General features: G+C 38.5%; 1 protein-coding gene across 1 annotated transcript in view; it reads right to left on the bottom strand.

Moving 5' to 3' along the window:
* The window catches only part of KCNQ5 (potassium voltage-gated channel subfamily Q member 5), a gene marked incomplete at its 5' end in the record, with an annotated part of 363,603 nt that overhangs the window by 15,386 nt on the left and 335,690 nt on the right, over window positions 1-12,527 (bottom strand). Inside the window, one exon of the mRNA XM_083377082.1 lies at window positions 7,946-8,166. Within this exon, the coding sequence (XP_083233208.1) occupies window positions 7,946-8,166 (221 nt within the window). The remainder of the gene's footprint in view (window positions 1-7,945; window positions 8,167-12,527) is intronic.

Genomic DNA, 12,527 nt, shown 5'->3' with positions numbered 1-12,527 from the left:
CTATTCTATTCTATTCTATTCTATTCTATTCTATTCTTCTTTTTCCTTGCTGTGCCCTTCTTTCCTACAACCTGATTTATATCCGCTAAAACCTTTTTAGTATTATTAAACTTTATCACTCTGACCACTGGAAAGTTGCGAGCTGATTTTGACAGTTTCTTCCTAGTATACTTAGAGAGAAAAATCTGACATCAACAAAATCAACCATGCTGGCTTCCGGTTCCGGAATTTCAGTGCTCCCAGACATACGAGGGATTCGTTCCTCCTGTCGCCTGGATTTCTTTATCGGGGGGCCCCTGTAAAGGGGTCGAAAGTCACCCTGGAGGGGCGATGAATGGGGGAGAGGTCCCTCCAGTCGGCAGTAGAAGGGCGGCGGCCCTCCCGTCAACTTGGGAGTTACTCTCCGAACCGAAGAAGAAAGGATTGGCCACTCCTATGGCCCATCATTTAGCCATTTCCTGCCAAAGCCAAAAGCACAACAAAGCACTTGAAAACTGGGTGAGAATTGCCTTCTTGTTTTCCTAACTGTCTCCCTGTCAAAAGCTTCTTGAATTTGCTTCCCCCTGCGAGGAGAGAAGGAAGGGATTTTTTTCCCCCACCACCCTCAAGAGCGGCCTTTGTCTACATTGGGAGAGAAAAGAAACAGCCTTCTACTAAATTATACTGATTTATTGGACTTACTGCCTTTGTACTTTTGGCCCAAAGTTCCTATATTTACAAAAATTGACTATTCTACCTATTAGTCTAAAAAGGGGACAAAAAAGAAATAAATAAAAAGATACTGTCTTTTGAAGTACTCTAAGGATATTTAGTGAGTACTATTGGCAAACAAGCTTGCTTACATTTTGGACTGACCTTGGCATTAAGATAAAAACCTGAAACAGCTGGAGATGGAAGATCTTACTATTGAGACAGAGGAATATAAGCAACAACTATCCAAAGAACCGACAACTTTAAAAGTACAAGGAACTATCACTATGGCAAATAACCTTAAGGACCAACAACATACTATGGGAAAACTTAATGTGCAAGATAGTAATGTTAACATAGAGAACGTGGAAGATCAACAAAGACAGTTTCCTGAAAGCCTGGATAGCCAAGCATTAATTACAAAATTGGATAAGACTCTCTATTTAAAGCAGATGAACCCAGATGGAAGAGGAATCCAGACCGAACTGAAGGTAAAGTTTTTAGAGCAAATACAGACACTAGAACTAACAGGGCAACAACATAATGATTACAAATGGTTTGGTTTTTGTGGACCACTGATGGCTAGATGGCCTCCTTCGATTCAAATAATGTATATTGGAGCGAAGGGAGACCTATCTGGCAATTTAAAGGCCTTGGTCTGGAAACCTGATTGGCAAAAAAAGAAAGCCCGAGTTAGATTTAAAAAGTGAATTTTTAGAGAACCACTAAAGGTTATCCTTTTAGTAATCAGTGATCTATCAGGATCTAAAATAGAAAATGTTTATGAGATAGAACTAGAATGTGTTTATGTATTTATTAGGTTTATTTTAGACATAATTTGTGCACTGACATAATGGAAATTTGGTTTATAGATCCCACGTTTGATGTTAAAAGAAGTTTGATTATTCTATTCAAGAATTAAGAATTAGCTAAAATTTAAAATAGAATCTGGTTGTGTATAAATAGTTCTAGACTGATAAACATAGGCTGTGGTCCTGTCAGTAACGTGTGATGTATTAGGATGTGAAACAGACGATGTTTACTAGGTAGAACATAGCTACTCAGCCACTGTGTACATGTTAGATGCTATAGTTTTTGCTGTAATGAAATAAGGGAAATTTGGGTTGTGAGTATTATTTGGGATGTTAAAGGCTAAATTTGAATAATATAATTAAAATTAAAATTAGGTAAACTTTAATAACAGGACATAGATATATCTCAACGAAATTGAATTGACAAATTTTTCAACTGACCATGCTATCTCTAGAAATTTATTAGTTTAAACTGGTTGTATGAAATGTTAAGGGAAATTCAAGTGAAATTCAAGGTGCTGGTGATGACATACAAAGCCCTACATGTCATGGGTCCGGATTACCTACGGGAGCACCTACTGCCGGCGTCAACGTCCCTCCGTCCTGTACGTTCCCACAGAGAGGGCCTCCTCAGGGTACCACCGGTCAGAGAATGTCAGCTGGTGACCCCCAGGGGGAGAGCATTCTCGGTGGGTGCACCAATCCTTTGGAACCGCTTACCAGCTGAACTCTGGATGGCCCCCGACCTTCGCTCCTTCCGGCGTGATCTAAAAACTTATCTATTCGAACAAGCCGGCCTGGCCTGATGGATTTGGGTTTTAAAATTATTTAACTAATGTATTCTTATCTTATTGCCCTGTACACCGCCCTGAGTCCTTCAGGAGAAGGGCGGTATATAAATCAAATAAATAAATAAATAAATAAATAAATAAATAAATAAATAAATAAATAAATAAATAAATAGAGAAGGATGTTTTGATAATGCAACCTGAATTGAAAACTCTTGTTACTGAATCTCTGATTACCCAGTCATCATGATGCTTTATAAATATGTAGATTAATAATTAATAAAACTTGTTTTTTTAAAAAATAAATAAAATCAACCATACTTTTCATTATTTTCATATGTGTACGCAGGTATAGATAGAGTTAAGCTTAAAGCAAGCATTCAGAATGGAGCTTTTTCCAAGCAGATACTCATTAGTCATCATTCTCATTCATTCTTGTAGCTCCGAACAGCTGACACATTTTTGCTGTTTCATTTCTCATCTCATTCCCATTCATTCATTCAGGTCACCTCACAGAAGATTTCCCCCCCCCTCTCCTGAGTTACATTCCTTCAGGATAATGCACAGTTTTCCTGAAAGTCATCTCTGGCTTTTTCATTTGTTGCTTACACCCTGAAACATAATATGCGACTATCACCAAACTATAGATTATTTTATGTGCAACCATAGCAATATAGAACTTACCCATACATACATTTTGACATACATTTTAGTATGAAACTGGATGACTTTGAGCCAGTCACTTTCTCAGCCTAACCCACCTCATAGGGTTGTTGTTGGGGAAAATAAGAGACGAAGGTGTATTAGGCATATTTACCACCTTGATTTAGTATAAAGTAATAAAGGCAGGATGGAAATAAATAAATAAATAAATAAATAAATAAATAAATAAATAAATAAATAAATGATAGATAGATAGATAGATAGATAGATAGATAGATAGATAGATAGATAGATAGATAGTATTTATTAGATTTTTATCTTGCCTCTATTACTTAATTTATTTTTTGATAGCCCAGAGGGTAAATGTAAAAGGCTTTACTATGTGCCTATATTGAAGAACCAGTAATCAAGAAAGTATTTACGTACTATGTACTTTATTTTTTACCCCAATTAGTGTCTTCCTCCTGTGCTTTTGCTTATTCTGCCTTCCTTGATAAAGCATTTTTATTTAAAATATATATAATGAAAAGGTCTACATTGTTGTTTCCTGCTTGTTGGTTTGTGACTTTAATCTAGTTTAAAGAAATGGAGGCAAAATATGAGTTAGACAATCTTTTTCTAAAAGACTCTTGAGGATCCTTTGCTGCGGTGTTTATTTTTTTAGCCAGTTCCATATCCCACACTTTTCAATACTTTTCAGCCTAAGAAAGACACAGCTTAGTTTTCCAATGTTTTAATAGAAAATATGGCCAACTAACAACACCAACTGAATTAATTTCTTGTGCAATGTTTTTAAATATGTCCTGGAAAATAATGGATGACAGAGCCTCAAAAGAAATAATTACGAAAGATTGTAATTTAAGTATTCCAGTTTCTTCAAAAAAAAAAAATCAGCTGCTAGAGTAAGCAATGAAAAGGCCATGCCAACAGAGATAGTGATATGTATTTATAATCCTTTCAAAACAATTTAGAAAGAAGTTGATTATTATAAAAAGGTTGAGATGGTGGACTTCTACAGATTATTTTTATAATCAACTGTTCATGATTTGTTACAACAATAGACTGCAAGCATAAAGGATTCCAAATGATTCATCATATTTAAATATCTCATATTTTAAAAAGATTTGAAGTGAGCTCTTTATATTTGGTATAAGCTATAATTCTGAAGAAGTTATTTGACTTTAAATTCCTTTTTATTGGAAAGATGTTTCGGCTTATTTTTTCATACAGATGTCAAAGCAGCATCCAACTGATTATTCATAACATCTGAAATAATCACATGACAGAAGAGGCTGAGTTTTTGCTTTCTGTGCATTGGGAATATCACAGCTATCTCCAGCATGCAGAGGCTCTCGCCAATGCAAACCAAAAAGCCTGTTTTAAACCTAGAAAAAAGATGCCTGAGCAAGGAGACAGGATAATCCATAATGGCTTCAAGTGCAAGTGCATACAAACATGGTAGAATTCATTGACTACATACCTGCAGCAACAAGCAAAAATAAAAATAAAGGGATTTCTGTTCAGTTTAAAATCTAACTCCCGAGAGTTTGCGTAGGGAATGCCTGGACATGCACAGCAATTTTTTTTCAGCCCCACCCTTAAAGATTTAAAACTTTTGTGCCAAGTCAAAAGGAATAAGATAGCTGGGAGATATTAAAGGAAGCAGATCACATGGGAAAAGAAAATTACACCTGGGAGAGAAAGAGACTGCTAGAAGATGTAAATAAAAAATGGAAACTGAAAACAGACCAGTGGTTTTGGTGAACTAGTTTTCAGGAGAAGCAGGGGACTAAAGCTACACGCATGCAGGAGGATGAAACTAGAAGTTAAGTTGCTGCTGCTGCTGCTGTTGCTACAATTATAATTATAATTATAATAATTATTATTATTATTATTATTATTATTATTATTATTATTATTATTATTATTATTATTATTATTATTATCTACATAAGGTAAAAAGGTAAAGGTTCCCCGGCACATGCGTGCTAGTCATTTTCAACTCTAGGGGCCGGTGCTCATCTCCGTTTCAAAGCCGAAGAGCCAGCGCTTGTCTGAGGACGTCTCCGTGGTCATGTGGCCGGCATGACTAGACGCCAAAGGCGCACGGAATGCTGTTACCTTCCCACCGTAGTGGTCCCTATTTTTCTACTTGCATTTTTATGTGCTTTCGAACTGCCAGTTGGCAGAAGCTGGGACGAGTAACAGGCGCTCACTCTTACACGGCACTCGGGATTCGACCCGCCAAACTGCCGACCATCTGATCGACAAGCTCAGTGTCCTAACCCACTGAGCGACCGCGTCCCTTATTATCTACATACTTTAGCTAATAAGCTAAGGAAGGCTTCAGAGAGCAGAGCAAAAAGCAGTTTTGGGGGGAGAAGGCAAAAATTAAGAGGTGGAGATAGTGGACTCTGGGATCCTAGTAAGAGCAATTAATTTCAGAAAGCGTGTGAAAGAATATCCTTCCTCTTATCTTTGGTCTCTTAAGATCCCACCCACCTATTAAGGATGAGTAGACCCTTTCAAAAGGGATCTCTGCTACCCCCTGAGAATGGACTCTTTTGGAAGTGAAGAGAAGCAAACCAAAGTGAAGTGAAATAAACTCAGCAGTGGTTTGTGCATGTACATGTGCTTATGGGAGATGGGAGAGGGCCTGATAAACTACTCCAGCTGCAATAGCCCCCAAAGTGTAAGACAAGGCCAGAAATAATAGCAACAACTAGCATAAAAACCACAAAGCAATGGTAAAGCAGGCAGTGGCAAAGTGCAGCATGAATCTAGAGAAGAAGGGGGCCAGGAAGAGAAGGTGGGCAGTTTTCCTCTCTCCTGCCCATAGGGAATCCAAGACCAGCTGAGGGAAGAAGTAGTCCCAGAAAGGCAGAGGAGAGCCCGCATTGGCAGCTGGAAAGGAGCTGCAAGAGGGCCTTGCACAGAAGTATAGAAGCCAGGGAGAAGATGGCATCAGGTTAAAAAAAAAAAGAGATGACAGTACAGGTAGTCCTTGACTGAATTGCAATAGCAATATGTAGCACGTAGACTTATATGCCGCTTCACAGTGCTTTACAGCCCTCCCAAAGCAGTTTATGGAGTCAGCCTATTGCCCCCGGCAATCTGAGTCCTCATTTTACCCACCTCAGAAGGATGGAGGGCTGAGTCAACCTTGAGCCAGTGGGAATCAAGTGCCAAACTGCTGGCAGTCGGCAGTCAGCAGAATTAGCCTGCAGTACTGCATTCTAACCACTGCACCACCACGGCTCTTAGCCGCCATTCTGAAGTTACAACTTACCTAAAAAAGGGGCCTTATGACCCAGTTGCAAAAGTCGAATGGTTGCCCTCCCCCCCATGGGCATGTGAACTCACTTCAGCTGCTTAGTACATGGCCACATATGGCTGTTTGGCACATCTCCCAGTCGTGTGACTACATTTCTACAGTGATTTTGCCAAAAGTCGGCACCACGCCCCTAGTGAACCATGGATTTGCTGTTAAGATTCTTGTTCTTGTTGTTGTTAGTTGTGAAGTCGTGTCCAACCCATCGTGACCCTATGGACAACGTTCCTCCAGGCCTTCCTGTCCTCTACCATCTTCTGGAGTCCATTTAAGCTCACGCCTACTGCTTCAGTGACTCCATCCAGCCACCTCATTCTCTGTCGTCCCCTTCTTCTCTTGCCCTCAATCTTTCCCAGCATTAGGCTCTTCTCCAGTGAGTCCTTCCTTCTCATTAGGTGGCCAAAGTATTTGAGTTTTAGCTTCAGGATCTGGCCTTCTAAAGAGCAGTCAGGGTTGATCTCCTCTAGGACTGACCGGTTTGATCGCCTTGCAGTCCAAGGGACTCGCAGGAGTCTTTTCCAGCACCATAGTTCAAAGGCTTCAATTCTTTGGCGCTCAGCCTTTCTTATGGTCCAACTTTCATTTTCTACATTTGCTTAATGACCGTTGCAAAAAATGTTGCAAAATCAAGTCATGTGCATGACCTATTTTACAACTGCCATGTCATACGACAGGATCCATTAAGGTCATATATTGAGGGCCACCTGTAAGTACTGCTATGGGCAACAGAAAGCCCAGAGGGAAACCAAGAGGACCAGGTATCAGTTGTAACTTATGACCATTTGCTAAAAGTAGAACCTTGCTTGCCATTAGCAAGTGAGACCAGGATAAGAGACGGCAGCAGTCCTGGGTCTGGAATTGACAAGCAGGTGAGGAAGAAGAAAATAGCATGAAGGTCAGCTTAAAAAATCAAGAAAATAATATACCTAGGAGTATGAATGGGTTAGATCTTAGCACTGGAATTCATTGCTTTGGAAAGGAAACAGATTGTAGTGGAAAGGCATAAAGCTCATCCTCAACTTACAACCACAACTAAGCTCAAAATTTCTGTTTCTGATGAGACATTTTTTAAATGAATTTTGCCCCATTCTATGATCTTGCTTACCCCATTTGTTAAGTGAATCACTGCACTTGTTAAGTTTAATAACACAGTTGTTAAGTCAATCTGGCTTCCCCATTTACTTTGCTTATCAGAGGGCTGCAAAAGGGGATCACGTGACTGCAACAGTCATAAATATGAGTCAGTTGCCAAGCAGCTGAATTTTGATCATGTGACCATGATTGATGCTGCAATGGTTGTAAGTGTGAAAAATAGTCATAGGTCACTTTTTGCTGGACTGTCGTAACTTCGAACTGTCATTAAATAAACTGTTGTAAGTCAAGGACTTGTAGACCTGCAGTTTACAATGTAGTGACTAAAATGTGGTAAAGGGATGAAGAATAAGTCGAATTTGTGTCATATTAATTTCTCACTGTAACAAATGTTTCATAAAAGTGGGTTGCCTGGTATCGTGCTGGGGGTTTGTACCTTTTATCTGCAAAAAGGCACATTAATCTTCTAGGGCCAATGTTTGGTGGCTTCACCGTTATGAGATAAGATTTAATGTGACAGCAGGACATAAATATAATGAATAAGACAGTTAACATGTGAAAAGTCTTACTATCTGGAATTGGCTTAGGCTGTGAACTCTTCAAGCGCAGTGAAGGCCGGAAGCGTGTTCGGTCATTGAAGCTCCAACTCTTTTGCACTTTTGTTGGGCTGCCCTCTGCAGTAATATCGGTACTTGGTGATCTTCTGTCCCCAACTGAAGCTTGTCTGCTCTTGATACTCTGGCCTCTTGGGCTAGCCATCCGCACCCGTTCTTTAAAGCTCAGCTTCTGGCTGTGTGGAAGCAAAATGTGCATTTTTATTTCACTCACCTTGGTTTATGTCTTATGCTACTTAGATGAAGGTACACGTTCAGCTGCATGTCTTTGGATGCAGGTATGAGTGTCCTCCCTGTGTTGAAATCCCTTCCCACTCCCCCATCCAGTAAGAAAATATTTGCACCGATCCGTTCTTGATACAAGAGTAAGTAGGAAAACTTCAGGAATCACTGAAATCCCCATACCTGGAAAAGTTCACCAAGCTGCAGTATTAAGACCAAATACACAGTAATATTAATACTTATTGTAATAATAATAATAATAATAATAATAATAATAATAATAATAATAATAATAATAATAATAATAATAATAATAATAATAGCTACAAAAAACTGCTACTTGGAACATCTTACATTTTAAGGAGATACTTGGTTGATACCTAGGATGCTGGCAGCAACCTGTGTCAACCATTACTGCCAGTCAATTTGAGTGTTCAGTTGACTGAGTTTCATGTTTTATGAATAAAAGTTTAATAATAATAATAATAATAATAATAATAATAATAATAATAATAATAATAATAATACACATTCCAGACATCAAAGAGAATTGGAAGAAAAGGAAAATATGTGACTGCCTCCCTTTCATAGTAGCTCCCATCCTTAACTGTGGAATTTGTCTGCCTTGACACTAATGCCTTGATTGATGTTAGGGAACCCTTCTGTGAGATGGCCAGCCAGATAAATTGGATGGATGGATGGATGGAGATCCATAAAAGTACATTTGTTATAGATTGAATCACTTTCTTTATATGATAGGTATATAGATATTTCATTGGAGGAATGTAGTAACACTGCTATACCTACTACTGAGAAAAAGATCTTATAGTACAATAGGTAGTAGACATAATCAACTAACAAAAATGTATCAAATTTAAACTTAGCAAAGATTCGAGTATAAATTTCAGGCAGCACTAACTATATTTTTAAATTGTACAACACAGGCTGTGCATGTAAGCTGCTCTACAATGGAATCAATAGTTTTCAAGTGCCATTATTTCTGCATGCAGTTTGTTAAAGTTAGACAAGCAAGATTAAGGTTATTATTCATGCATGCTTCCAAACATGACATTTTTCAACAGTCCACAGACATTAGCAAACACTACATTTCAGATTTCTTATTACCCAAAGCTCTAAGCATTCATAGATATACACCATCAATTACTAAAACTATCATGTTTATTGATTTGTCTGTTTCCTCATGTTTGCTCAAATGGTGCATTATCCCATAACAATTTTTGAACCAAGGTACCTAAAATCTGCTAACTTAAAGAATACATAAAAAACCTGGGACCCATTTTTCTTGTGGATTTGCAATTTCCATGACAGTTTTATTGACAAAGTTTTGGTTGCTGCGATGTCCCCATGGTCACGATTGTGATTTCCTGCCAGCTTGCCAAAGTCAATGGGGAAGCCAGCAGAAAGTTGGAAGTTGCTACCATCTAGAGGCTTTTTTTGCCCAACTGTGGTGACTGAGTTTATGTAAATAAATATTGACTTATTATTGAAATTCATTTTCCACTAAAATTGTTTATTTAAGATATATATTCTTCTTACATGATCACAAGACCCTGGATGGAAGTTAAAAAAAAATTTGGACTTCATTCTGGTCACATAAGACTACATTACCTTTTTCTCAAGAATGGCCCAATGGATCACAGAGTTGTCTACTTATCTAATAAAATTTAAAACAAGTAACAGAATATTCAGTAAGTTTATCAGCAGAAAGATTGGCTCATAGAAATGTAATATTACATTCTGGGAAAGGGATTATTTATTTGCCAGTAATAGGCTATAGAACCAAATAAAACAAGCAGATTAGAAAATTAGTTTTTATCTGATCAAAGTTGCCTTTTATCTTAAGAAATTAAGGACACAGATTGCTTGTTTGTAGCTACTCCAATCTGATTTGTACAAGAGTTACAGATTGTGCAGTATGTAAAATATGTTTATTTTTTCAGGTGTACTACAAGTACCGATCATTAATAACACAATATAAATTGTATTCAGTTAAGCCCTGTATTCAGTTAACTACCACAATCCAGCGTTTATTTATTTATAGGGGCGGGCAACATTTTGAAGATTTTTTCCCCCTAGGATTCTGTCACAGCAGCTGCTATCCTGGAACAATTGTTACTTCTTGTTTGAAATTGTAGACTGATGGACTGTGGATGTGCATGGCATTCCAAAATGAAGGGCTGCATACTCAGTTTACTTAAAAGTATGTCATTTTTTACTTAAATGATAATTTTTAGTCACTGTTATCTCAATGTCTTGAGGATAATTCTTACTTAACAACCATTTGTTCTGCAACCATTCAAAATTATGACAGTGCTGAACAAAGGGACTTGTGCCCAAAGTTATGCTCATTGTAATACCCATGTGATCACATGATTACTATATGGATTCTTGGCAAAGCATTTGCACCTACAAATGGCTGCCTGCACCCTATGTGTTAATGCATTGCAAGGCAATGCAGTTTCATCTGTCGGAACCCTGACACTGTGATCATGTGATCCCATTTGCAATCTTCTACACCAACTTCCCTAGAAAAACAATGAGGAAGACAGCAGGGAAGGTTTCAAACTGCTGCTGCCTGGCAAGGAGACTCCCTCTCGTTTATGTGGGCTGATTGAAGAAGCTCTCTGCCGAAATCCAAACAGGATTTTGGCATGAAGCATTTGCAGCGTGGGGTATCTGTAGCCAGCTGCCACAGACAAGAGGGTTCTTTCTCATTTCTGGGGGCTGGCTAAAAAAGGCCAGGTTTTTAAGCAGGATTTCAGCCAGGGAGAATTTATGGCCTCAGAGTGGAGACGCAGCATGGTAAGGTAAGGACATTGGGTTTCTTTGGGGGGCGGGGAGGCCCAGTGCAGGCTGCACATGAGTGTCTTCCTGCTTAGGGGCTGAAAATCCTGCTTAGATTTCAGCAGGGAGGATTTTCAGCTCCTGAACAGAGAGGCAGCACAGTAAGGTACAATAAGGAGCATGGGGTGCCTTCGGGTAGGGGAGACATGCTGCAGGGTGTGCATGCCTGGATTTCGACAGGGAAGATTTTCAGCTCCTGAGTGGAGAGAGACCTGTGTACAGCCTGCACAGGTCCTCCCTAGGGTCTCCCTTGCCCCCTTGAGGCACCCCATGCTTCTTACCTGGTACTCTGTCCTATTAACGGTCTGTTAAGATTGCTTAAAGATCACAACCAGGAGTGTCAAGACTGTGTTCACTGAGCAAGGCGATCATGTGACATCTTGCTTAACTACTGCTTTGCTCAATCATCAAGATTTTACTTCCAGTTATGGTTATTAAGGATTACCTGTATAGAGACTGCAAATTGGACTGGATTATATTGGGATTTGTACATTAAGCTCTGCAATTTCAAAGGAAAATGGGGAAGAAAGATGCCTTTTAAGGAACAAGCGGAAGAGAACCTGAAATATCTCCCAATTGTATTTGTTCCTGGGATGAGTACAGACTGTCTCTGAAGAAGCCAATTATTTGGGCCATTAAGGTACAGATGGAAAAGACTATCGGCCTGTTGCTATAGCTGCTAATCGAGTTCAGGCCTTGTCTGTTCTTTTTAATCATGGTTCTTGTATCTTCATGCAACATGACAATAAAAACAGAGGAAATGGAAATGGATTCTACCACCACCAAAAGCCTTCAAAAATACATTCTCAGTGTCTTCCTGCTTTAACAGGTACAATCTAAAAAGGAAATGTTTCTCTGTGGGATTATGGGAAATGAAATTATGAGACAGTGATTATGAAATTTGTAGATAATAAAAATGTGTACATGCAATTTAATATATTTTATTATAAATACAAGCAGAATAGGCAGGCGACCAAATGCAGGAATCAAGCACATGCCAAACAATTTCTAAAATTATACTTTAAAAACTGCAGTAAAACAATTAGAAAAATGTGTATTTTTCATTGTGGCATTCAAGAGAGTACCTTTTTCAGAATTGCTTTACCCTTTTCAACCAGGGTTAAAAAAAAACATCACGAGAAAGAGCTTCAACCTTAATTTCTGTTACTTGCAATGTGATTATTATTGCATAGATATTTATCAAGGATACTCCCATGTTACTTTTCAGAATTAATGTACTGTATTCATTACAAGGCAAATCCTAAGGCTTTTCTCCCCAAGAAATTCACATGCCATGTTAAATTACTTTAGTGGGCATAGAGGCCACTCCATATTTACAGAACATTTCTGGTTAGCACTAGCCAGAATTTGACAGTGGTTTCAAATTCAAGTTGGTGTTAATTGGAAATGTCAGTCGCTGTGGGTTCAGATGAAATAAATATTTAACCAC

The sequence above is a fragment of the Vipera ursinii genome (assembly GCF_947247035.1).
Source record: "Vipera ursinii genome assembly, chromosome: 1".
NCBI lineage: Eukaryota > Metazoa > Chordata > Lepidosauria > Squamata > Viperidae > Vipera > Vipera ursinii.
Note: the sequence above shows the minus strand (reverse complement) of the source record. Positions and strands in the feature narration are given on the sequence as shown.